The 27,584-nt window shown below is 39.9% G+C and overlaps 4 protein-coding genes across 5 annotated transcripts; 1 reads left to right on the forward strand and 3 right to left on the reverse strand.

The window, feature by feature from the left end:
• Nucleotides 1-106: 106 nt before the first annotated feature.
• On the reverse strand, nt 107-6,240 carry LOC104421760 (glycine-rich RNA-binding protein RZ1C). Of its 2 annotated transcripts, XM_010033836.3 has the most exons (4): nt 6,089-6,240; nt 5,807-5,939; nt 1,022-1,512; nt 107-648 (listed from the first exon to the last, which is right to left on the reverse strand). In XM_010033836.3, exons 2-4 carry the CDS (start codon nt 5,912-5,914, stop codon nt 411-413), a joined length of 837 nt encoding a protein of 278 aa, XP_010032138.1. In that variant the 5' UTR covers nt 5,915-5,939; nt 6,089-6,240; the 3' UTR covers nt 107-410. The 2 variants fall into 2 exon arrangements, with proteins under 2 accessions (XP_010032138.1, XP_010032137.2); XM_010033835.3 differs by lacking the exons at nt 5,807-5,939; nt 6,089-6,240 and adding an exon at nt 2,428-4,621.
• Nucleotides 6,241-7,798: 1,558 nt separating this feature from the next.
• Nucleotides 7,799-12,497, reverse strand: LOC104421761 (protein SEEDLING PLASTID DEVELOPMENT 1). The gene is made up of 9 exons (XM_010033837.3): nt 12,003-12,497; nt 11,255-11,469; nt 10,951-11,101; nt 10,649-10,840; nt 10,122-10,284; nt 9,739-9,980; nt 9,373-9,549; nt 9,130-9,291; nt 7,799-8,370 (listed from the first exon to the last, which is right to left on the reverse strand). The coding sequence occupies exons 1-9, from the start codon at nt 12,495-12,497 to the stop codon at nt 8,062-8,064; spliced, it is 2,106 nt and encodes a 701-aa protein (XP_010032139.2). The 3' UTR covers nt 7,799-8,061.
• A 4,230-nt stretch (nt 12,498-16,727) lies between these two features.
• LOC104421762 (pre-mRNA-splicing factor CWC22 homolog) lies at nt 16,728-22,392 on the forward strand. The gene is made up of 8 exons (XM_010033838.3): nt 16,728-16,878; nt 17,568-18,168; nt 18,270-18,459; nt 18,911-19,014; nt 19,136-19,232; nt 19,334-19,629; nt 20,741-21,046; nt 21,509-22,392. Exons 2-8 carry the CDS (start codon nt 17,596-17,598, stop codon nt 21,761-21,763), a joined length of 1,821 nt encoding a protein of 606 aa, XP_010032140.3. The 5' UTR covers nt 16,728-16,878; nt 17,568-17,595; the 3' UTR covers nt 21,764-22,392.
• A 2,535-nt stretch (nt 22,393-24,927) lies between these two features.
• Nucleotides 24,928-25,581, reverse strand: LOC104423536 (probable carboxylesterase 120). The gene has a single exon (XM_039302809.1). It carries the CDS (start codon nt 25,579-25,581, stop codon nt 24,928-24,930), a length of 654 nt encoding a protein of 217 aa, XP_039158743.1.
• Between the last annotated feature and the right edge of the window lie 2,003 nt (nt 25,582-27,584).

Here is a 27,584-nt window from a genome sequence, read left to right on the forward strand (position 1 = left end):
GAGTTAATTATTAAGTAACACATATAAGGGTCAAACACTTGCATCGTTCGCAATGACTTGCTTGTTTTCCCTCCTGTTTTTCGGCTCACAGGCCAACTCAAGGTGCTCGGAGAAAGGGAGGAATCTATTATTGTGCATGCAAATTATCAAGCACCATAGTAGATCAGTGTCATCTAGAAGAAGCACGTACATAGAAAAAACATGACCTAAGTTTTCATAGAACACGCCAGCTGGTAGGAGGGGTGGCACGGTACATAGACAAAAACCAAATGAAAAGGAAGAAGTACTTAAAAACATGCTAATTGTCACAGCTGAAACATCCTACATGAAGATAAGCAGGACATCGACAGTCGGGCATATAGCCTACGCAAGACCAGAGGCAGGACAGTCGGAGAGCACTCCCCGAGTGTTCAATAGCGCTCAAATGAAGATGGGCGGCCTCCCCGGCTTGGGCGGTCATAAGGACCAGCCCTGCTTCGGTAGCTCCGATCCTCGTTACGTGCCGGCCCTCCACTTCCATACCTATCACCACCTCCTCGTGGGCCAGCATCCCTGTCATAGCCTCTATCTTTGTTGAAACCGTTCTGAGGATAACGATCTGAACCACCACCATATCTGTCGCTTGCAAAGCGATCACCAGAGGGGTACCTGAATGATTAGCAGAACACACGTCAACTACAAGTGACGGCATCACTATCACATCACAAGCACATCTTGTCTTACTTGAATTGTTACCCAGACAAAAGGAAGAGCACTTATCTTTGGGATCTAGGACAATATACCTACATAATATATATATTACAAGAAGTAGGAGCTTTGTACATGGCTTCATACTAGTCTATACAGGTGTTATTAACATGACAAAATAAGTAGAGCTTAAGACCAACCTTAGTACCAACAAACAGACAGGAAGCACGAAATGCACCTCTCAGTAAACAAATGTCGAGTTGAACTCCACCCTTTCCATATAGCTGAATGAAAAAAAAGAAGAAAAGGAAGAAGAAGAAGAAGATTCAAGTACCTGTCGCTAACATAGCGATCACGGCCAGTATGTTTGAGATCTCTGCTCTCAAAGCGGTCCCTATCCCCAAAACGGCCTCCATCATAGCGGTCATCAATTAAACGATCACGTTCTCCTCCGAAGCGATCTCCACCACCACCACCACCACTGTAACGAGAATGTGAGGAGAATGGAGGACCACCCCCACCTCGTCCACTACCTGCCGAAGGGCAATCACGAGCCCAATGACCAAGGCGCCCACATTTGAAGCATTCGTCTTGTGAAGCAGGCCTGTCTCCTCCATAATTTCCCCGGCCCCCCGATGAGTAGCCTCCACGATAGGCATGATCTGCATCTTCCGCCATTTTAGGTTGAGCTTTGTTCACTGAGATAATACGGTCACCAAATTCACGTCCATGCATCTCTCTGATAGCATCCTCCATACCACGGCGATCTGAATAGGTTACAAACCCAAATCCACGTGGACGGCCTGTGTCTCTTTCCAGCATAATCTACAGAAGAACAATGTTAGAGAAACTGTGCAAATGAAGCATTTGACAGAAGTCTAGTCATTTGTAAACTGGACCAAAATTAAAGCACAATTTGTTCTAGAGCAAAAGCCAAACATCATATGCAAAAATGGACCCAAAAAAAAAAAATCATATGCAACAGAAAGCTACGGTGAGATATTCATTCTATTTGGCAGTTACTCTTGCTTATATATTACCAGAAACATCTAGTACGCTCAAAAGATAAACACAAGACAAAATATGAATCTCAAAAGAGGGAGGGAAAGAAGATAGATTAAAGCCCTTATGAAGACCAAAATCACGACAACAAGAGAGATACAAAATAAATCATTGGCTAGCTAAATGGTACCAGAAACATATACTCTATTTTACAAGCAATAAATCCAGAAACATGTAAAATTCCTTCAGATTCATTAAGGGCCAAGTTCAACCATACTGACAAAACGTAACAGCCTCAATGCAACAGCTGTGGGAGTAGAGATACAAGAAAAAGGGAGGCAACTTTCCTCAGCCACTGCATCATTTTCACAGATAAGGTGCCAGAATGCTTCTTTATGAACATGGCAAGAATCCAGATGAAAACCCAAATCTGGTATTATTCCGCAGGGCTAAACAGACCAAACAGAATTTTCACCAAGCTAATACTAAGAAGACATGATGGTTAAATGACAAAGGAACAATGTTCACATACTATTTATACAAAGATATCGGAAAGAAAGTTAACAAGTTGAACATGCTCTGTCCATGGTTTCATCAATACCATATTCAAGGATCCTACCTCTTTCACACTTTCATAAAAATAACTGAAGTTAGAGATTAACTTATGGTTTATGTAAGCTTCATATTCACATACGCAGTAAATAGAGAGCTAATCAGTAATAAAGAAGCTGAACTTACTCGTTTTGTATAACAAGAAAGGCATGGGAAGAAGTCAAACAAATGCAATGTATCTAACACAAGACGGTCTGCCATTGCACAGTCCAAAATTAGTTGTAACAGAATTTCGTTCTCAGTACCCCAAAAGATTGAGAAAACAATTCTGGCATCAGCCAATCAAGTCATAGACCACACAACTGACAACTTTTGAATGGGATTAGAAGTGTCCATCACATCTGATTTTCTTCATTTTCTCTACAAAGTGGTGGTGCTGCCAAGAGACTTAAACTCAAACAGCTCATACCAGCAATGAACACTGTAAAGATCAAACTCACGTCAAGGGTTCTGCAAGCATCAATTTTTCTTAATTGTCCTCTCAACAGATAGTGGATAGGCATTACCCACAGAAGAGAAAACTTTACAGTGATCCAGCATTTTTGTCAATGGATACTGAATTTACTCAATACTAATGGCAGATGACGGTATGTTTCCTCAGATTTGTGTTGGAAATTTTGGTTCATAATTCGACTGCATTCTTGGCACTACAACATTCTGATTGGAAAGCTATCTTGATTCCAGAAAAGGAAACGGTGAAAGAAAGAGAATAGAGACAGCACTCAAAGGAAAATCTACAATCTTTCAGGATTAGCACGCAGATACAACTGTAGGTGTCCACGCTCCACCTTGCCCTTGTTATATGAAAGTCGCTGATCCGCCATCAGAAGATCACACATCATACTACCACTTCTCTTTGGTAGGGTATTCCCAAGTTATACTAAGAGGACAGAATGCATCTCAAGAGAGGACAGGAACGAAAGGTTATTCACGCCAATCAGCACTTGAAACTGCCAAAAGCTGAGCCAATCAAACAAACTCAAATGCTAAATCACAGATGGTACCACTCCAGACTGACAACACAAAATTTGCGAGAGCTGATCCCTGAGGCAGAGCTGATTCTCCTCTCGGACGGACAAAACAGATCTGATGAGTCTCAATATGGCTATCAAGCAGCAGGACGTAAACCTAACATGGACAGCTGTTGATGAACATATACTGGGTTGCATTAGTATCCTTGTATTGCAGCCCATGCAGGAAGATTTCTTATTACATCCTCAGCTTCTACATAAGCAACCAAATCATCAGGGTCTAATTTTAAGTTTCCTTATCCATAAAAAGTTTGCTATCAAAAAGTTATATGTTAATCTCAATCAGTAATCAGCATTAGCAATCAATCTTTGATCTCCATGGAGCTTAAAATGAATCTTCTCACCATCCCTCCTCGCAAATGGACAAACAGAGCCATTTGACTCTGCCTACAACATATTTTCCACAGAGCAACAGATCAAGGATCGGCAATCCCCTCCTGCTTTACACTGAATACTGAACAGGCAACGAAATAACTGATTCTTTAGATTCTCAGGACACTAAAAACAAGCAAAGTACTTTCTCAAGATTGGCGAGGAAACTGTTGATTTACTCTTACTTCAACTGAACTTCCCACATCCTTTAGTTCTGTACCGTTGCTTATATATAGATCAATGGAAAAAGGTAACAAGGAGCATATTTGGCCAAAAAGGAGATGGTTGATATCAGAAGCCAATCACTCTAGCAGATATCTCAAGCTAGCCTCAAACACATTCCCCTAGCAGCCGGGAATTGTTATCCAACATATCCTCACCAAAAAAGAATGGTTAAAGTCGGTGTATCTCTTCCAGCTGCAAAGTTACAGTTGATAAAATCATAAATCCCCTGCTCTGACATCTCCAAAGATAACATGTGAAAACTCGAAACAGAGATCGGAAGCCCTGAACTACTAAAAAAGGAGGCAAACCAGCAAACCGCATCCCATTTCCACAAAAGGATGATGCAGGAAGGCATGGATTCTAGGCCTCTCGTATCAAGTAACTTCTAGGAACCAGGCATCGTTTCTTCATCTCAAAGAAAAAAAAAATTGCACTTCCATCGTGCAAAAGCAACTTTGCACTGTCTTTGTGTAGAGACTGGGAAAGCAAGCTACCCAGAAATCTCTCTTCTGCTGCTAAAACAGAACCTTCTATTTGCTTTTCAAGTAATTCCCACAATTCTACGTGCTACTCTCATTTCAAATGTGTGACCATCATTAGCCGCTGTGCCCAAGTATGGACCCTTTCATGAAGACTCTTTCATGCTTAGTCAAAAATATAGAGATTCCTTCCACAAAATCGCATACCATCCACTGAGATATAGAGAAGATCGGATTACATACATCAGCCATGTCTTAGTTCATTGAAATAGCCTTCTGATATACTCTACTAAATGAGCCTCCAGAGATTCTGCAATTAAACTGAGCAATAGCATCTCTAAAACCATCTACAGCATCTCAAAAAACCAAACCAGCATCCAGCAGCAAAAGAAATGAACCACGATTAATATAGTACTAAAATATTTGAATATAGAGATAGCCAATAGCGAAACCAGCATTTTGAAATAACATGAAACAATGATTCCAAAAAAATAAAAATAAAAAACTTTATCTATGAAGATTTTGACCATTTTTCCTTTACTCGTGTTGTGCGCTCCACTTTTCCCCCACATACTCATGCTGTAGAACCATCGGTACAAATGCAATAACTGTATCATGAAACAAAAGGAGAAAGCATCTGACTATAGCCAACGCTCCTGAACCCTTTCATTATTATTCACATCTTTACTCAAAATGGATATTTGCCGATTCATTATAATTTTTTGCTATTAACTGGCCTCATGAATGCCCATCTAATTAAAAACATAATTAAACAGGAGAACAGGAAGAACTAAGGACCAACGTACTCCACTTTTAGTAACATCGACAGCAAACACGGTAAAACACCAGCATTTCTCTCTTGAGAAACGCACCCAAATTATTCCATTTTGATCGGCACTTCACATTAACACAGTAAACTTCCAAATACTGCCAAAATTACAAGATTTACCAAGAAAAAGAACAGATAAACTTTCTAAGATGCCTAATGCTAGGCAGCTATTAAGCCTCACCGGTCCTTGAGAAATAAAACACAGTTTCTTAAGCGAATTGTCCTTTTCCTTTATAAAAGAAAAAGAGTTTCAGCGTACGAAAACCTAATTTACACCCAACTAGGTTTGCATGCCCTTCTTCATGTCGAAAATTTTACCCACGACAGAGCTCAAGTGCTCAAAAGAAACCCAACAAAAATCAGTCCCCACGTGCCTCGCCAATTTACAGTGCCAAACCTAGCTTTCTTCTCCAACAGAAGAAAATTATTTCAAATGTGCTTCACATGAACCAAAGAAAAAAAAAAAACCAACTTGACAGAGAAAAACACCTCAAACACGTCCAATTTCCTCTCGAGAAACCGAAACCGAGGGTGGGTTGGAAGCCCGGAGAACGATTTTCCTTTTTTACCTGAGCCTCGATAACCTTGCCGAAACGGCCGAAAGCCCTCTCGAGCTGCCGCTCGGTAATGTCCCACGACAAGCCGCCCACGAATATGCGATAATCCTCCTTCACCATCTCCGCGCCCTTCTCGCTCAATCGCCTGAAAGCCCAAAAAAAAAAAAAAAAAAAAAAAAAGACCCACACTCAATGACCAAGAACCCTAGAAAAGACACCGGGCCAGCCCTGATTTCGCAGACGCCGCCGGCAAAACGTAAATGGCGAGAGGAGAGCGGCGACGTCGCTGCATACCTAGCTGCTGCTTCGTCTTCTTCTTCCTGGGTGTTTCGGAAACTGCGCAAAGGGGAGAACTTTTTTTTTTTTTTGAAAAACCCTAGCGGATGGATTTTGGGGAAGGGAAGGGACGGTGCCTTGGTCCGTTTCCTGCGGGAGCGTATAAATATCTTCGTGCCGAATCCCCGACTCAGTGAGTCACTCGTTCCCACGTCGGAGGAATCGAACCGTCCCGACGTTCGCAAGGCCCTTTCTCGGTCTCGGGGTCACGTGTACGTTTTCAACAGCACAAATAACGTAAATTGTCCGTCAATTTTGGGCCCAATTCGCAATTTTGTCCCCCAAATTTTTAATTTATTCCATTTGGTCTCTAAAACATTTGTGATCTCTAAACACTTTTAAGCCCAATGTATATTGTCATTCATGAATTTTTAACATATTCAATTTAGTCCGTAGACTATATGAATATGTTTAATATTATTTGTAAATTTGAATGAGTGGAACAATAACTTGGATGTTTTCATAAGAGATGTGGAGAAGCAATTTTCCATTTATTTGCTTTTCTTTCTATTTGATTATTTTCAATTTGGCATTCGACTAGGACCAAATAATTTTTATCCCATCCCTATATAGGATGAATAATATAGTTTTCATACAGATTTTCCTTGATGTTACTCATTTGAAGGTTACAAGACTCTAGTTAAGATATAAGTCATCCTATTCAAGCTACTATAATATGACTTCCAATAACAGCACATAATAGCATGTAGTTATCCAAAAAGAGTTAATTATAGCAAGTTTTCACATCATGTGACACCGGGTTGTGTAAAATTTGTACCTCTACATATTACAAGCAACATAGCTACTTGTAGCATTCTCCGTGATTCTTTATGTTGCCTTGATGCAGCGAAAAAAATTACAATTCGAAATGTGAAAGCAAGCTCCACGCTCTGAAGCATTTGAGAGACATTTATCATGAATTTCATCACTCTACAATGGTCAAACTTTTCATGGGAATCATTTGCACATAAGCAGAACCTCTTCTGATATGAATTGTTTGTTGCTGGTGTAGAGAAATCATTTGCAGAGAAGCCAGACGATACTTGAAAGAGAATGTTGGAAGTTAGGACATGGAGACAGGCTAAAAGGCACGTCTAGGAGAGCCTAGGAAGGGCCAAGGGGATCAGGAAAGCGAGAGGGAGAGGGAGAGGCAAGAGGCTGGCGACCTGAAAGTAGGCCGGTTGGGCGAACTGTCGGGGAAAGTTCAAGTACCATGTCTGGTATAACAAGCCGGACTGTGATCTGAGTTTGAAGGACGTCAAGTCGACGGGCTGGGTGGATGACCGGGAGGCAGGCCGTGGGAATGATGGCATAAATTGGAGAGACAACCACAAGAGTTCATCTGCCGATGGCCGGGCCAATATGAGGCTTAGGACTTTTTCATGAACCTAGGGGAAGAAGAAGACATCAGAGCCAATTGGCAGCAACTCTACATTAGTTATTTAGTAAATAAAGCATCGACACGAACTGAGAGCATGAAGACCCTGCAAACTCTATCTGGATAAAGATCTAGGCAGAGATAAATGCGCTCGATCAGTTAGGACGACTAAGGCTCGCATCTTCAAGTGAAAATCATTAAAACACGATCATCTATCGCCTTTCACTGGACATGAAGACCAGAAAGAACATGATCATCCATCGCCGTTCACCAGAGATGAAGACCAGAAAGAACAGATAACATACGACTTGCCTCCACTTAGATAGTTAATCATGTAAGGAAGGTGACCTTCATTTAGAGGCTCTTTATTTCCAATTGAGTCTCTTGAGCTGAGACTCATCCTTCCAAAGAATTAATGGTTATTAACATTTTAGCATTCCCCTGTAGCCAAATGATCAGACCAACTAGGATGTAATAATATACATGACTGTACAAGACATAGCACATACCCAAATTACTGCTACCCTATTATCGGTCAGAGACAAGGGTTGGGTTACTCGGGTAAAAGAGGCAGCTTGGTTAAACTTGTGCCTCCGCCGCCGCCGCCTCCATTAGTCAACAATTTAGAGCTTGTTTCTTTTCGTCCGCTCGAACCAGACTTCGAGAGCTTAGAAGTTTTCCTGTTTATCTTGAGCGGAAGAATCTGCAATCTGGGGTTCAGCTCAGTGCCTGAATTTTCTGCAGTTAGCTGATAGCTTTCCACCAGCTTGAGCTGTCGAGCAACTATCTCAGAGCGTCTAGGGAGAAGTTCTACTGGCTCTCCACCAGGAATGACGATGTACTCAATTGCAAGACGGACCTCCTGTCATACAATCGAGAAAGTTAACAGGAATGATCATGCGAAACAAACTATATTTCCTTTTGTCACTTAGAAGCAGAAATAAAAGATACGTAGATATGAGACACAATGTCTTTTCAGGGTGCAGCGAATAACTGAGCACTCAATGCAAATCTAAACTAACAACGGTGACCAGATTATGGGAGAACTAAGCTACTAGCGCAAGAGACAGACAAAAATGCAATGTCAAGTCACTTTCTGGAGACTTTAGTCCATGAAGTTAGGTTATCATGAGTTGACCATTCTGCGAGGAACAGCAGATATTTTTCAAGAGCATATTTCTCCAAAGAAAAAAATTCTTTTGAAACAAATCAAAACATATTAATTATTCACACCCTTTTACTTTCCTAGATCTCCTAAAGAATAAGCCATATTGCATAGAACATGTAATACATATTCCCTGGTGTGAAAGCACGAGCCCGTCTAGGCTTTTGCCTAATCTAAGGTAGATGCATAAAAAGGCTGGACACCACAAATTTCTGTCAAGAATAATGCATGACAAGCAAAAATTGACCAGAAATTTCTACATCTCTGTTAGAGTAGTGCACAAGCATATGTTTAATGTGTCAATGCAGGACAAATATTTTTTTCTTAATCGATACAACACATGAATGATTGGATCTTTCTTTACTTCTTTCAAGTAGCAGATGGGATCTTTCTGAATCAAGGCTTCAATCAAATGCTTTATCCACATTTCCCTATCTGAGGAAGAAGAAAATTTACCTCCAGCGCATCAATCTCCTCAAGGGACGGTTTCTGTGTCGGTGCATCATCTTCAATTTCAACATCTATATAGTTTTTGACAGGCTGCTTCCGTGAAGAGCTATATGACTCCATTCCGAGGATCATACGGACTGCCTTGACCATCTGGGCCATGGTATTTGACTGCGATACCAGAGAAATAACATTTTATTTAGAAGCATGCAACAAAAATGTTGCTGGAGAAGAGAATGGGTTCATATATACCTTGATAACAAATACTGGCAACTGGTGAAACTTAGCTACACTACGGATCCAAGGGTTCTCCTTCATTTCAGCACTGCAGGCAAGAATTGCATCTGCCGTTCCAATGTCATCGGTTACATCCATCTCATCTTCAAGCCCCATCACCATGGCCACTTGTAGTAGATCAGCTTCAAGAATCTGGATCACACCAAAAGTCAGGTATAAATGTTCTAATATCATCGGTGGCGTCATAAAAATTTCACATGACTAGCTTAAGATCGAAAGAGGGAAGAATACAGATCTGGTATTTGACAGAAGTGCCCTGGTGCAATGGGGTAGAAATGATGAAAATTGTATAATAATAGGATGAACAGTCGGAATATTTACCTTGTAAGTGTAAACAGAGACCGGCGAGCTTCTCTTTCTTGCAGAGCGATTAGTGCTATGACTTTTAGCCTTACTGGAATGATGATCCATATTTTCCTCATCAGACTCTATATCGTTACTTAAGCCTGTATTATCAGCCGAACTGTGCTCTTCTCTGCTTTCCTCCTCAAATGGTGGAGTAGATTTCAGAGGATCATTGGCCTTAAATTGCAGACGACGGATTTCAAACAGGGGAGATTTTCCTACAACACAGAAATGTTTTTTCATTAGAGAAACTGTCATTTGGAAAATCATATTGAGAGACATAGTCCTTCGACAATGTTGGAGGGTAGATATAATGATAAGGTCCCACTTCAATCTTTAAACTGGGGACGCATAAGTACCTGCCAGTATAGCATCAACACTCACATCCAATCGGTGATGAACGCGACACTCTGTTTTAGATATCATCTCAATAGCACAAGTAAATGTAGGGGGGCCTTTCCTCTCAAGAATCGTCTTCTGCACTTTCCTTTTCCTTGCTTCCTCGTCACCAAGTGTGACACTCTGTTTGAAAGGTAAATTTTCAGGCTTAATTTACCATAGAATCCTAAGGACTATGACTTTAGATGGACTGCTTTTCAACTCTCAAGGAAATTAGGAACATTTTCAGATATACTTTTGCCAATATCCTTGGAAGACTGTGTAACATTAAACATTAGAATAAAGAAACCTCGAGATACACGGACACCAACCCACATCAGCAGCCAATGGTGCCAAAAAGCACCTCGTCTCTACACTATCATGTACTGGGACTGTGCAGGTTCATATCTGGCTGATTGTGAGTTTATTCGCCAAGATGAAATGAAGGAACTGGAAAAGCAATTGGTAGCAGTAGATCAGTACAAACTAATTGATAACTGCATCACACCTCTATGCCCCCAACGAGGATCTGCAAAGATGGGTTTTTTATTATGTTATCAATTGTCATTCCATGTGCTGTGCCGACAAGTTGAACTCCTCTTTGAGCAATAGTACTGGCTGCTAGCGCTTCAAGTTCAGTTCCAATTTCATCAATTATGATTGTCTCAGGCATGTGATTTTCGACGGCTTCTATCATAACCTGTATAGAAAACACATGGTTTATAGCACGTCTGAGCAGAAACTACAAGAGCTTATAACCTAGTTAGAGTCAAAGCAGTGGTGAAAAGCTATATTAAAATTAAAACCTACATTATGTTGCATATGGACATTGGGCACTTGCATTCTCCTTGCCCGGCCTATTCCTGAATGAGGGACATCTCCATCACCTCCAATCTCATTAGAAGTGTCTACTATGATGACGCGTTTCATGTGCTCATCTGCCAACATTCTAGCAATTTCTCTGTCAAAACAAACTCCATTTAGATAAACCAGCCATTCTAGCACCAAGAAAAATAAGAAATAAAAATGAGCTAAATAGCAACAGAAAATGCCTAAAACACGACTTTAGGTTAAAACAATCTCAGTTGGAAGGTCTACTGGAGGAGAGAAGTACCTAATTAAGGTAGTTTTTCCAACTCCAGGTGGACCAATGACCAAGATCGAGCCTCCTCCCTCAATCAAATCACAAATTGTCTCAGCACTCCCAGATATAGCTCTCCCTACTCGGCAAGTTAGTCCAATAACTTGCATCTGACGGTTTCGGATGGCACTTATACGATGCAAGGAACTATCGATTCCCGATCTGTTGTCATCAGAAAACTCTCCAACCTGAAGAGAGAGAAGCCAACACAATGTAAAGCCAATTAATTTCCATGTCATCACAAATTTTCTTTCTTATGTCCAGATGATCAGAATTATCAGAGACCAGGTAAAATTGCTCAACTATCTAATATTCACTGTAAAGAACACAGTGTGGACATTGCATCCTAACAATATGAATTATGAATTTTTTCATATAAAAAGTACTGATCCAACGCCCGACTTCTTGTAGCTCAACAGTCAAATAGAAAGGATTTTCAAGCGCCACAATCACATCATCTATCCTATTCATCAATTCGTGACACCCATGTAACTGCAATACGCAGTTCGATTCTCGCAACGGAAAGCTGTTACTGCAAGATGCAATTCAGCAACAGATTACAAACTTTGCATCAGTCCTGTTCACTTAATATACTCAGGGCTGGCTTCATCAACATAGAAAATGATAACCCAGTAGCTTGATCTCAGACACTTTTTCCTCGAACCAAGCAATTATAATTATCAACAATGTCTAGCTACAACAACCGACTTAAAAAGATCACCTTGGATATAGCATGCCTCAAATCATCCAACTTAATCGGCTGCTCCGATATCACCCAGTCGCCCGACGGGAACCTGGCGAGCGGCTTCCTACCCAAATCCATCACGACCTCAATCAACGCCCCGATCTCCTCATGCTCGTACAGCTCACTCCTCATCCTCAAGGGCAACAGCTCAAGAAACATCTCCAGCTCCGAGTCCGCCGAGGCGGACCGCGACGTCGAAGCCGCGCCCGACGGTGGGTTCGGCACCGACCCATTTCCCCCGAAGAGCCGGTCCGACGGCCGCCGGATCTCCGGGGACGGAGCCGAGGGGGCCCGCGACCTCGGCGACGCGATCCCTCTGCGCCCGCGACCCGTTCGACGGAATGACGAAGAGACCGCGGGGGCGAAGGCGGAGCCCCGGAGGTACGTGAGGGTGGAGGTGGGGATCTGGTTAGCCGAGTGCCATGAGGTCTTGAGGTCAATGAGCAGGAATTCCGAGCACGACGCTCTCATCCTTCGCTCAAGCAACAAACTCTGCAGTGCTCTGCGATCTGGGTTTCTCACTCGGTGCTGCTTTTTATGTGGGTTTTGGGCAGAGACGGAGAGGTTGAAGATGAAGGAGGAAGAGGGAAGGAGGGAAGGAGAAGGAAGGAGGAGGAGGAGGAGAAGATTCGAAGGGATCTCCTATGGCATCGGAGGAGAAGTGGGAGGCCACCACGAGGGCGAGCGGAAGGGGACAAAGCGTTAACGACCATGGAAAAGATCGAAAGCGGGGAGCTGAACTCGAGACCACGTGGCGGCTGCTCGCGAGCGCAAGTGGGATCGCGTTTTGTCCGTGTTGGCATGGTGCGTGATAACTTGGAGTGGGATTGTTCTACAAGTCAAGGCCAGAAGAGTCTCGTCGGCGGTGGCCATCTTGATTTTTGATTGCTCACGAAGAAGACAGGAGAGACTCAAATGCATAAGAAGTTTGCAATTTCTTTTATGGATTGGGTGATATGACGAGACAATAATTGTATGCGATTATGACTTCACTTATCTAATTTGATAACATAATTTATCAGCATTAAGTTAAATGAATTGTAAGCAATAATTTTTTTTTTGTGATGAGACTGATCTAAGGATTTAGATGGTGTAATTTTCCTTTTGAAAGAAAGATGGTTGAGGAATGTGGAATTATAGCACTGGAAAACAAACTCCAAAGATTAGATTGATAGTGTGTCTTTCCTCTCGACTTTCACCATATGATTTTCTCTTTATGATAACTTACATCTTGGAAATTAGCAATTTTTATATATACGTTCTATTTGTTTCGCAAAAAATGATGATTTGAAAAATATATTTCTTAAAAACAATCGCTTATATCGTTAGATATAATTAATCGATAAAAAAATATTTTGATTATCGATAATAATTTATGCTTAAATATTTTTGTGGACAATAACAATAGTATATTTATATATATTCATTTTCTAAGTGATACAATTTTTTTATTATTTTTTAAAAAAATATTTTTCAAATCATATATTTTTTTGTGAAATAGATACATCCATAATTTCAAAATACATTCCTTGGGAAAGAAAGTTCATCAATTTCAATACTTCAAGTCTCGTTATTTTTGCTGGCGAACGATGAGCATTAATATTCATTACAGAATCTTAGTGTTTTTAGGAAGGAAAAAAATATAGTGCTTTTCTTTAAATTCCAGAATCTTAGTTTTCAACTTTAAGACAAAAAAAAAAAAAAAGGAAGAAGAAGAAAAAGAAAAGTCATCAAATGAGTTTTCGAGCAGGAAAAAGAAACTTCTATATTCAATAAATAAAACCCAAATTTCTGATTTGCTTTCTCAACCTTCCCTCCCTCCCTCCTTGTCCTTCTCTCTTTCTCTCTCAAATTTGCATGTGCTTCCTTTCCTTTTCACAAACAAGAACATTAATTCGTCCTAGTTCTAGTTGACCAAACCCCAAAACATGAATCTTCACATCGAAACAAGACGTGACGCCAACGTGAAAAGAAAACTAGGCAAATGACAAACCATCACGCGCCCCATGCACGCAACTCCCTCTTTGACCGCCGATTATCTCTCGTGTTCCTGGCCACCGGCCTCGCCGAGCCGCCAGCTCAAACGACGCTTTTCAGTTTCTCGAGAGACGACTCCGCCTTAGCCAACTCCAGTATCTCTACTCTGTTATAATCAGGACATCTTATGACATTGATAGTTAGCGTTCATTACTTAGAAAGATGGAGAATAAATTTTAAACTCGTTGAGTTTCGGATTTTCAAATATATATAAAGATTAATTATGTGTCGTTGACTATACTCGTGAGTATCATGGCTAATGTGTATGCGTGGAGGACCGATGATGGTGGTCAATTGCTTCCCCGTCTTAATCAGCTACCTCAACCATACCCACCCCGCCGTCCCCAGCTACGACGCGTCGGAGTGGGACTAGTTCCGGGGAGCGGTCCCCACGGCGGACCGCCACTACAGCATCCTCGACAGGGTCTTCAACCACATCACTATCACCTATTCCTTGCCATGCCTCACTATCTCGCAGCGGAGGCGGCTCAAGCCCTCAAGCCCTCAAGCTCGTCCTCGGCTTGTAACGCCCGGTCGACACCACCCCCGTCGCCGAAGCTCTCCGGAGGGAGGTTAGAGAGTGCCTTTACGTGGAGCAAGACGTCGGCGGCAATGATGGCGGCTCGCAAAAAGGCCTTTTCAGGTCTAAGAACAAGACCTGAGTTGTGCACATGGTCATGTTTGCAGGAGTGCTAAGTGTCCTTTAAAATTTGTGAGCCATTTAAGATACTTTCGTGATGATTGTTTAAAATTGTGATTCAATTAAGTGATGCATGATAAACTTTGATACCTGAAGATATGTTTGAATGTGTTGAATCAACTTAATCGAAGGTGGGATCAATGTGTTCAATGTATAGAATATGAATGTTTAATGAATTTATGGAAAAGTCTGTATAGAATTAGGAAACTTTGTCACCTGAGGAATTGTAGTTTAGATTCTTAGTTTTAATTTGATATAAAGTTCATAAATTTTGAATGTCATTAAGGTTGTGAAAGTCTAGTTTGAAAATACTGAAGTAGCCTAGAGTTTGATCTGAAAATTTTTGTATCCGAGTCAATTAATTTCGTTTCGCAAATAAGAAATAGTTTGAGGGCTAGTTTACAAAAGCTCAAATATGAAACTTCTAGGAGAGGTCCTAAACTGCAAATACCCAAATTTTCATTAAATTTTAGCAAGGATAAGTCGGTCAATTTGAATGAATAAGGTCAAAGTGGGAATTGACTTACAAAATTGATACAGATAGTCATTGCGGGTAAATTGCATAATTTCAAATAGTTAGAGGGCTATTTTATAAAATTTTAAAAAATAAAGTTGTAGAGCGTGTAATGAGCCGTTTGTCCATTTGGTGGTCGTTTAACTTTTTTTTTTTTTTTTTATTTTAAAAGAACCTGGTTGAAATAGGGTCAAATCTAGAGCAATCCGGCTAAAATCGAACTTTTTGTATCAATTGGGCCACATTAGGAAGAAATAATTTTAATGAGTTGAAGAGGACATCCTAAGCTTTAATTGGTAACTAGAATCACTTGATTTGGAATACGTTAAGGCCTTCAATTGAATTAAAGCTTAGAAGTCAAAATCAGGGAAAAAACAGAGAAATTGACCTATTGGTCAACTAATTCATTCGATGATTTCCAAGGCTATTTAGCTTTAATGCATGTCCATTTGATTTTGTTTGAGATTGAATGGATTATGGATTGCCATGATACCTTCGGCAGATAGTTTGATGATGGGGATTAGATTTTAATTAGATGCTTTGTGACTTCACCCTATCTAAGGAATTTTCAAGTGGGAGTTATAATCACTTGGCATTAATCAATTAACCCTTGGTTAATTATTAGGTAGATAGATAATCGAATCATATGTTGTTATTCAAATGTCAACCTAAACTAAACTCAGTTTCTTTGGCAATTAGTAAATAGCCATGCTAAGTAAAGACATGAAGATGAGGCCTCATGATATATATATATATAGAGCGTGAGATTTAGATTGTGTAATTTTCCTTTTGAAAGGTGGTTGAGGAATGTGGAATTATAGCATTAGAAAACAAACTCCAGAGATTAGATCAATAGATCTAGTCTTTCCTCTTAGCTTTTTTCACCATATGTTTTCCTCTTTATGATAACTTACATCTCGGAAATTAGCAACTTTTATATGTACGTTCTATCTCTTTCGTGAAAAATGATGATTTGAAAAATATATTTCTTAAAAATGATCATTTATATCATTAGAAATAATTAATCTATAAAAAATATTGTGATTATTGATAATAATTTATGCTTAAATATTTTTGTGGAAGATGGTAATATATATATATATATATATTCATTTTTTATGTGATACAACTTTTCTATTATTTTTTACAAATTATTTTTCAAATCATTTTTTTTTTGTGAAAAAAATGTATCCATAATTTCAAAATACTTTCCTTGGGAAAGAAAGTTCAATACTTCAAAGTCTCGTTATTTTTGCTGAAGAACGATGAGCATTAATATTCATTACATAATCGTGGATTGTTTTAAGGAAGGAAAAAATATAGTGTTTTTCTTTAAATTCCAGAAAAAGAAACTTCTATATTCAATAAATAAAAACCCAAATTTCTGATTTGCTTAATGCAAATCTCGTCTTCGCGCCCAAACGCGGCTGTCAAAGAGAAAAGAGGAAAGTCCTAAGAGAAGAGGAGAGGAGAGGAGAAGAGGTTTCCTCTCTCGTTGCGCTGCTTCCCGCTTCGATCTTCTCCGGTTTTGGCGGAAAGTCTCTCGCTTTCTTCGCATCTCGCCTCACTCGCCTCTACCCATCGGCGTCGGAGGGTCGCAGGTACGGGAATTTCTCTCCGCCATTGCAAATTCCTGTTTTGCTTTTGTGGGTTGGGTGCGACTGCGAGTAATGTGATGAAAACCCAGCTTCTTTTTCCCGCCCCCTACCCCTCATTCGCGATTGCATGACATGGTTGCCCGGACGGAATCGATGGTGGACGGTGGTCTGTCTTTGATTTTCTCGCTGTGGGTTTGGAGATTTCGTGTCTTTTCGTGACGTTGCCTTTTTTTTTTTTGAAAATCTTTTCAAGTATTGATTTTTTAAAAATATGCATACGTTTTGGGTCAGATTTCCTGTTCAATCGTCCTGATGGTGGTGGCCAGAGTTGTTCTAACTCGCATGCTTAGTTGGTGGTAATGTGGAAGTCTGTTCCATCCATGATCTCACTCTTACTAGATAATCTCGGCACTCGCAAGTTTGTTCTGTGAATCGGGCTGTCTTGTTTCTAGTGGTAATCTGTAATGAGCCATTCTTTCTAGTAGTAATCTGTAAATATTAAGTTATGAACTGGCAGCCATTGGACATCTCCTGCCTGATTTTGCCATTTTGCATGGATTAGTTGTAAGTTAGTGATATGCCGGCTTATCTTTTGGGTGATTTTATTGTGAGAAATTCATTCTTTGTTTTGTATTTGTGACCGTAAGAAGAGATCACCCTAATGAGTACCATTCTCTTTTTGATATTTGCAGTTTGTGGTAATCTTTCCAGTAGCAACAGATGAAGAAAGGTTCTCGTCGAGCAAGGGAAGAGGATGAGAGGAGAGATGGACCGGAAAGAAGACAGAGGTATGATAGTGACTTGAAGCAGGATGAGATAGAGGGAAAGGGAACAGATGGTGAGAAAGAGGGAATAGATGGCAGAAACGCTGATAGTTGGAGATCAGAGCAACCAGCATCGTGGGATGATGCATCAAACTTGGGCAGAAGTGGAGGAATTTACATTCCTCCATTTAAGTCGGCCCAAATGATGAAAGAGGTGGAAGATAAAAGCAGCATTGAGTATCAACGGTTGACGTGGGATGCTTTAAGGAAGAGTATAAACGGATTGGTCAATAAGGTCAATGCAACAAACCTGAAGCATATTATTCCTGAACTTTTTGCTGAGAATCTCATCCGTGGAAGAGGTCTGTTTTGCCGTTCGTGTATGAAGTCGCAAATGGCTTCTCCAGAGTTCACGGATGTTTTTGCCGCATTAGTTTCTGTCGTCAACTCAAAGTTTCCAGAGGTTGGCAACCTTCTACTGAGGAGGATTCTCTTGCAACTCAAGAGAGCTTTTAAGCGGAATGACAAGGTATGACCACACACCTTTAGGTTCAGATTTCTTAGTTCATGAGCATCTCTTTGGTTATTCAAACTTCTGATTTTAATTTCGTTTGGTTGTATTCTGAACAGCCTCCATTGCTTGCTGCTGTTAAATTCTTGGCACATCTAGTCAACCAGCGAGTGGCTCATGAGATTGTTGCTTTGGAGCTGCTCACTGTTCTGCTGGAAAATCCTACCAATGACAGTGTGGAGGTTGCTGTTGGTTTTGTGACCGAGTGTGGTTCCATGCTGCAAGACCTATCTCCTAAAGGACTACATGGTAGGTATATGTGGTGAAGTTTATATATATCCAGCTCGTTGCTCTTCTTTTTTTGATTGTCTGCATGTATCATCATTGTAGAGGGGTCTCCTCTGTTGTATTTATACTTGCAGTGTTTTATTGTGTTAGTTGATAGAATTAATATGTTTTTACCCTTCAAATTGTTAGGCAATCTATTGGAGAGTTCTCTTTAATGGTTGCAGTAGAATTTATCAGATCAGACTTGCAGATGATAAAGGAGATGGAAGTGTTAACGTATATCATTCATAAATGAAGTGTCACCATGCTATATCCCAAGGCTTTTTATAGACTTGTCGTATCTTTCAAATTATTACTTGTATGTAGTTAAGGAGATAATTTATAATATTTAGTGTGCATGACCAGGTAATGATGCTGGCAATCCTTGCTTTTTTTCTTGTGTCATGGCCTCTTAATTCTGATAATTTTTCAGGTATCTTTGAACGGTTTCGTGGAATTCTGCATGAAGGCGAAATAGATAAGCGAGTTCAGTTTTTGATTGAAGGCCTCTTTGCCATTAGAAAAGCTAAGTTTCAGGTCAGTATCTCCAATCTCTCGATAGGGCGAGAAAATACAATTTTTGGTATGGAGAGGTTACTTGAGTGCGCATGCCTAAGCCTTATACTATCATAACTTAAATTTCCTTGTGTACATGCAGTCTGCAGTTCGTCCAGAATTGGACCTTGTAGAGCAAGAAGATCGACTAACACACGAGATATCACTCCAGGAGGACATCGATCCAGAAATAACTCTTGGTATCTATTTGCCTATCCAGTCACATGAAGCTACTTATAATCCCTAATCCACATATCCAAGTGTCTGATTTTTGTTTTATGTCATACTTGTTTCTGTACAGACATATTCAAGCCTAATCTGCAGTTCGTGGAGAACGAGAAGCGTTATGAAGAATTGAAGAAAACCATCCTTGGTGATGAGTGTGAGGAGGAAGAAGATTCTGAAGGAGGCTCAGAAGATGGATCTGCTGAGGAATTTGATGAAGAAGAGGATGAACAGATGAAAATTAAAGATGAGACAGAGACAGATCTTGTAAATCTCCGGAGGAGAACGATATATCAAACGATTATGTCCAGTGGTGATTTCGAGGAAGCAGGGCATAAGTTATCACAAATTAAACTAGAAGCTGGACAAGAGGTGAGACGACATTTCATTTCTTGCTGCCAAATTTGAATACCTGTCTTCTTTCTTGCCCTTGATTTCTAAGAAGGTTGATCACTCATGTCCATTGATTTTGAGAATATAAGTAAATATTGCTGATTTTTGTCCTTCGTCCCAAACCGGCGATGAAGTTAGATGATTACAATTTTTCTTTTGAACTTGCTTTTATGCCTGAACTTTTAGAGCTTTTTACTTGCATGTTACGATTCATCCGTAAACGAGGATAGACTCGTGTGGCTTTTGTGCATTGCACCGACTTTGAAACTGCAGCAATTCTGAATCTTTATATCCATTTTTTTTTTTTCATGGATGCAAAAATGGTGCTTTTGCTTTTCCTAATTTGTCTCTGTATTTCATATGCTCCCTGTATTAAAATTACTAATCAATTTGTACGTATATGTATGGTTATTAGAAGACTTTCTTGTGCGTTACTTGTGCCACATGAGTTTTGACTAGATATGGAATAGATGAAATATTGAGATCTTGTTGACACTTCTGGTTTTTCATCTCCTTCGTGTATTGTGCTTCATCATTTTTATTTGACTCGGCTGATAAGGCATACGGCAGCTTAGACCAGATAGCTTGAAAGTAGAATTCTTTTATTTGGAAGCATTTAGTGCTTCACTGTTTCTGCAGTTAGTATGGTAGATGGCATGTAAAGCTACTTTAATGAAGTTTTGCTTGGTTGCATGACTGAGTGTCTGGGGTTTTGATTCTGCAGAGTTTAGAGTTTTCTAAAATTGACTTGTTCATAGCCTAACAGGGGCGAGAGCATTCAAGAGGGATGCTAAGCTTATTCTAAGCTAGACATTAGTGGACTCAGTTGAAATCTTTGATTGCAACTTTCATTGATGACCCTAATTGTAATGATTTATGTGTTGCTTGTAGTTTCTCATGCTAATTTGTTAGAGAAATTAATCATATTATGATTCTTTTCAACATTTTGCCTTCTTCCTTTTTGTGTTTTTGCCTCCTTACATCATGGAATGCTTTTGGAATTCTTATTTTAGTCTATCAGCTGCTTTATTGGCTGTCCTTGGAACTAGTTGTCTTCTTTACTTACTGCCTTGTTTTCTGGGCTGTGCAGATGGAGTTATGTATAATGATGTTGGAGTGTTGCAGTCAAGAGAGTACTTACCTCCGCTACTATGGTCTGCTAGGGCAGCGGTTTTGCATGATCAACAAAGTTTATCAAGAGAACTTTGAGAAATGCTTCCTTCAGCAATACTCAATGATTCACTGTCTTGAAACCAACAACATGCGAAATGTGGCAAAATTTTTTGCCCACTTACTTATAACTGATTCTCTACCATGGCACATCTTTGCCTATGTACGATTGACTGAGGAGGACACCACTTCATCATCACGAATATTCATCAAATTCCTCTTTCAGGTGGGTGAAAACCCTACTGATAAAATTTTAGACTTACTGTTGGTTTCTTTTACTAAGTTATAATGGTAGAAACAACTCGTCAATGCTTTATAGAAGACTATTTGTTTTTACTTACTTTGGTGGAAAGAAATTACTGATGGTCAGGTCTCTCCTCTTTGATTTTGGCACAATATGTATATGACCCAAGAAATAAGTTTACGTGGCATGTTTCCTTTTAGTATCTAAGAATATTTTATGCTGGGTGGAACGTGCACTCCTGATCGCTGGGCATTTTTTTCCATCTAAGTTTTAGATAGATACACCACAGAGACGGTTATGTTTTCTGGTACTCCTTTATGTATTTGCTCTATTTGTTGGCAAAAGTCAGTACTCCTTATGATCTCAAATTAAATACTTCTGACTGCTAACATAATTATCGTTTACTGAGACAGGCTTTCATTGACATCACTTTCCCTCTTGTAGGAACTGTCAGAGCATCTGGGGATCCATTTGCTTAACGAACGCCTGAATGATCCATTGATGCAGGACTCTTTTGAATCAATTTTTCCTAAAGACAATCTAAAGAACACAAGATTCTCCATCAACTTCTTCACATCCATTGGACTTGGCGGCATAACTGAGAACTTGCGTGAGTATTTGAAGAACATGCCGCGCCTCATCATGCAGCAGCAGCAAGCATCGTCAAGCTCAGATGATGAGTTGGGAAGTTCAAGCTAATCTTCTTCTGAATCATCTGGAAGTGAGAGGGATAGGAAACAGTAGATAACATAGTAGGGGATACATTTGTTTTGCTTGGGCTACTGATGTAAATAGATTAATGTGTTGTTGTCATACTTAAATTTCCTTTACCCTTGTTATCTACTCTAGAGGCACTCCGGTTGATCTTAATGAGCAAAGGTATGGGGATTTGCTGAAAGAAAAGAGTTTCTTCTCTTTAATGTTGACAGTGAAGACATATGGTGGCATCATCATGCGGCAGCAGCAACCATCGTCAAGCTCAGATGATGAGTTGGGAAGTTTGAGCTCATCTTCTTCTGAATCATCTGGAAGTGATAGGGATAGAAAACGCAGTAGATAGAGGACATATGAGGTGATACTTCTGTTTTGCTTGGGCTACTGGTGTAAATAGATTTAATGTGTTGCTGTCATACTTCAATTTCCTTTACCCACGTTAGCTACTCTAGAGTTACTCTGGTTGATCTTAACGAGCAAAGGCATAGGGATTTGCTGAAAGAAAACAGTTTTTTTATCTTAAATGTTGACAGTGAAGACATGGAGGCAGAGTAGGATATGCTGAAAGCTCAGTCTAGTGCTGTTCTTCATGAATTTGTGCATCTTACTTAGCATCTCAACTACTCTAGAGGCACTCTTCTTGATCTTAATGAGCAAAGGTATAGGTATTTGCCGAAAGAAACAGTTTTGTTCCCTTGAATGTTGACAGCGATGACATATGGTGGCAGGGTCGATGTATATGATATGCTAGAAGCTCTGTCTAGTGCTCTGGTTGATGAACTTGTGCACCTTGCTTAGCATCACTTGTTAACTACACTAGAGGCGCCCTGTTTGATCTTGATGAGCAAAGGTATGGAGATTTTTTGAAAGAACACAGTATTTCTCTCTTAAATGTTGACAGTGAAGACACATGGTGGCAAAATATATGGATGTGATAAGCTAAAAGCTCTGTCTAGTGCTGTGGTTGATGAACTTGTGCATATCTCACTTAGGTGGGCACTGGCCAAATTGCAAATTATCAGATTTCCTTGCTTTCGTTGGAGGATGATAATGGGTCTCACATATGAACAGAAATAAAAAGGAAATATTCACCCAAAAAAGATAAAAATCAGCTTTAATTTGAAAATGTGGCTATAAACACTAATTTTACGAAACATGCAAATAATAATGCATTAAGAACTATAAATTCTTTTTAATTTTTAAATTTCTTCTCCCTCCATAAAAAAGAAGACTAGGATATCTTCTTCCTAGCTACCCTCTTAAGAGATTTGATCAAAGCACAGTGCATAGCAATGGCGCTGGGTAAGTTAGGGGGGCAAAAATTGAAAGAAATCCAACGGGTTCAAGAGACAGGCAACTCGATCCGAGCCCAATGAGGTCACTGCGGGGTTCGCCGGAGCCGAGGGAGCACCGAGAGGCCATAAAAAAGGCAGGCTATTGAACGGTCATATTTTTTATTTTACGATTCGCTAAAGCGTGATGCCGCTGGGATGATTTAATATGACGGCATGAACACGCTCTACGTGTCTTCCGAGCAAGAGTAACTTTTCAACTTAGACTTTAGTCTTCATGCAAGCTGTTCTCTTGACCCGAGCTCCCCAAGATGGCAGAGGAAGAAGCCATCGTAAGTTAAAGATTCAAAAGTTTGCAAGAGCTGACCCAGAATTCTCAACGCGATGGTCCTTTCAGCCCTAAAATTGCCTCTCCAACCATAAAGAAGATCGAGTCTCTTGGATGAAAAACTCCCACGGGAGCGAATATTTCTAATCTAATTGGTATTTTCTTGGAACTTTGCTTGCGTTATATTATTTGGTTTACATACTAGGACTGAGAATGTTCGAGATTATGCAGGAGCACAAAGTGAGCGCAGAAGGACCTGTTCAGAAATCCGTTAAATGCTAAACTCAAGGAATCATCTTGCTGACCGAAGCTTGGCTCCGAGAATTAATCGGCAATGCTAAAATCCAGGTTAAAGCCTTTTGGGTTTGGGATCGGGATCGGGCCTCCGGTCGAAGATCGGAACAGAAGAGAGAGAGTTCAGAGGCCTCGTTTGGTTCAAAGATTGCGGGCCTGAAAAATTTAGGTGTTTGATTCAAAGATTTGGAGGTGTCTTTGGTCAAATATTGACATTTGAAATACTGAAAGCCCAAAGCAGGTGGGGACTTACTTTGCGCTTTCAGATTCCGGAAATGCAAGTCCACATCTACTGTTCATCCGTTAACTTTTTTTTTTTTTAACCGTTCATCTTCCTCACACCCCAACCGTCGTTGATTGGTGATGGAGTTTCATCGGATTTTTTATTTTTATCTTTTGAAAATTAATAAAAACCCAAAACTTTTTTTTTTTATCAATCATTTTTATCTTTTGATAATTAATTAATGAATTTATCAATACACTAAAATGATCATTAATTAATGAAGATGGTTAATACTACAATAATTAAAAAAAAATATTCAAAGTTGAAAAAAAACCTAAAAAACCCTAAGCCAAAAGTTGAGTTTTGCATCTAATCTATAATCAAATTATTTTAATATAATTTTTAAATAAATTTACTAATATATATCTTTTACATTGCTCTCAACATGAAAATGTAAAATGTTATATAGTCATTGTTTCTTTTTTGCAATTTTAAAAATACTAAAACTAAAAACTTAATTTTTTGAGTTTTGCATCTAATCTATAATCAAATTCTTTTAATATAATTTTTAAATAAATTTATTAATATATATCTTTTACATTACTCTCAACATGAAAATGTAAAATGTTATATAGTCATTGTTTTTTTTTTTGCAATTTTAAAATTTCTAAAACTAAAAACTTAATTTAGTCACACTAAATGGCTTTTCAAATACATGTTTACCAAACAGTCTTGCATTTTTCTAAATGACTTTTCAGTTATAGTTTATAAACAGTCTCAAAGATTTCGAAAAACCCCTTTACTTCAAAGGTATTTACATTCTCCCAAGGAATTTCCTCAAAGCTAAACCAAACAGGCCTAGAGTAAAAGCAAATGTGCATCACATCACCGTCTATTGCCATTGGAAGTAATTACAAGATAATAAGGTTGTTTTTATTCGGGAGATGGCATCCGTCCTTTGACCGCCGTCTATCTTCCCGTCCCCGGCTGCCGAAATAGCCTCGCCGCCGGCTCAAACAATCGCCTTTAGTTTCTTGAGCAACAACTCTGCCTTAGCCGGCTCTAGTATCTCCACTCCATGATAATCGCCTTCGCCGCCGAAAAGGCCTACCACTTCCACGTCCTTCGCCTCTAGCTCCGCCACCAACTTCCTCTGCCAATCTATCAGCGGGTCTCCCCCACCGCCCGCCACCACCACTCGCCACCCCTGCGTTCTCATCCTCTCCCACTCCCCCGATCTCTCCCCAGCCGTCGGGTTGCAATACTCGTGGTCCCGGTTGGCGCCGGCCGGCAGTGCCAGCTTCCACATCAGGTCCGCCACGTTCATTGGCAGGGTTTGGTTGTTGAACAGCCGCACTTCCGACTCGGTCCTCTGGGACCCACCGAAGTAGTGGTGGTGCAAGATCAGCCCTCTGATCACCAGAGGCTCTAGATCGACCGCGGTGGTGCATGTGCGCAGGCCCGCGTGGTACGCGATGTTCCCCACGGCGTTCGTGCCCATCAGGTAGCACCGCGAGAAGTCAATGCCCTCACGAAGCCACTCCTCGTCGGTGGTCCTGACCCAGCGGAGGGCCTCCACGGCATCGTCATAGGCTGCGGGGAGGTGGTGCTCCGGAGCGAGGCGGTAGCTGGCGGAGACGACCACGGCCCCGAGCCTCGCCGCCATGAGGGAGCAGAAATTGTGGTTCTTCACGGAGGCCGGGGAGATCAAGATGAAACCCCCGCCGTGGTAGTACACGATGAGCGGCAGTTTCCGGTCGGGCGGGGGTGACGGGCGAGGCAGGTAGATCCGAGCCTAAGTGTTGCGGGTCGGGTCAAGCGGGACGTCCTTGGAGCGGACGGCAAAGGGCTGGTCGGGGTTGGGCATGGCGGGGACAGTCGGATCGTCGAGGCCGCGCGTGACCATGCCGTCTGGGTGGAGGACAAGTTTGAGGTGGTCATAGGCGTCGACGGCCGGAGCAGGATCGAGATCCGCATGTTGACCGGCCATGTTTGCTCTGCTCGACCTCGAGGTGGAACTGAAGAAACAGGGAAACCGTTACTTATTATTGACCTGAGGTGAATGATCATACTTTAGAGGCAGGTCCATCATGGCGAGTTAATAATTGAGTTTCTTATTAACCTCTCAGCAATTGAAAACAGCTTACATTGGGATCCAACTAATTCAACACTTCACTACATTTATATAAAGGATTAGGCACAGTTGATGCCATGATTTGAGAACAATAATAATAATAATAATAATAATACTAATAATAATAATAATAATAATAATAATAATAATAATAATAATAATAATAATAATATACTTGTCAAAAGAATAAAAGGAATATCCATCAAGGCTTCATGCAAAAGAGAGAGAGAAAGGAAAAATAATACAAATTTTCCTGAATTTTAGCATAATATGTAATTTGATTTCTAAATTTTTAATTTGTTTAATGTGATCTTTGAATTTTAGTCCGATGTGCAATGTTGTTCTTAAATTATTCAATGTGGTCTATGAATTTTTAGTACATGTTATATTTGTTCCTAAACAATATGAAAATGTAGGAAATTATCCCTGATTTTTTTTTTTTTTTTGGTGGCTATCCGATTTCTCTCAAAAGTCAAAAAGTCAAATGCAGTCTAGCGCAAGGGCCATGATAAGGATTTTTACATACAGACATATATTGGTTCCCCTGTCTATTTCCCCATTTTTTCCACGTCACTTCAGTCATTACATGTTTTTCGCCTCTTCATATCCTCGAGTGATAGTTGTCACCTCTTTCTATTAATGTAATTAAGTACAATTAATGTAATTAACTGAGTGATAATTATCACCCCTTCATATCCTTGCGCGATAATCGCCCACCATTAGGGTAACAACATTGATGAAAGGATGTTATAAAAGCTAAGAATGAGATATGGGAGACAAATTTAAGCCAAGCTCTCTCGTAAAGGAAAAACACGTCAAGTTGGGAAAGAATATTAAACTAGTGGTGCCCATTTTTTTGAGTCAAAACTTTGCGAATTCAGATTCAACTGAGCTTAATCAATGGCCAGAGGTTAGTTACAATTCATCTTATTTTTTCCACGTTTGATTCATTTATGCACGGATTTTTTTTTTCAATGCATAATTAGATCATACTTAGTTTTATCATTTGGTGCCCATTTTTTTGGGTCAAAACTTTGCAAATTCAGTTTCAAGTTTTCAACTGAGCTTAATCAATGGCAGGAGGTTAGTTACAATTCATCTTATTTTTTCCACGTTCGATTCATTTATGCACGAAATTTTGTTCTTCAATGCATAATTAGATCATACTTAGTTTTATCATTTGGTATCAGAGCCATTGTCTTGGTGTTTTTTTTTTCCTTTTTATTATAGGGTTTAGTAAATTAAAAAAGAAATTCATTTTACCCCCTCGCTTGCCACCATATGGAAAATATTTTTGTAAGTGAAACTATTGAGAGACTAGTTTAGTAATTGTTTTAAGTATTATTTAGTCAGTAGTACTAGTTAGATATAATCACTCTACTGAGAAGATTTTCAATTTAATCCTCCGCTTGCAACTTTCCAGAGCTATAGGATTTACATGGACTGTTTTGGCAATTATTTAATTACTATGTAGTCAATGTTTGCAGAATTTTTTTGCATGAATTAAAATATCTAGTGATCAATATATATTTTAA

This window comes from Eucalyptus grandis, chromosome 10 (genome assembly GCF_016545825.1).
Source record: "Eucalyptus grandis isolate ANBG69807.140 chromosome 10, ASM1654582v1, whole genome shotgun sequence".
In the NCBI taxonomy this organism is placed as follows: domain Eukaryota; kingdom Viridiplantae; phylum Streptophyta; class Magnoliopsida; order Myrtales; family Myrtaceae; genus Eucalyptus; species Eucalyptus grandis.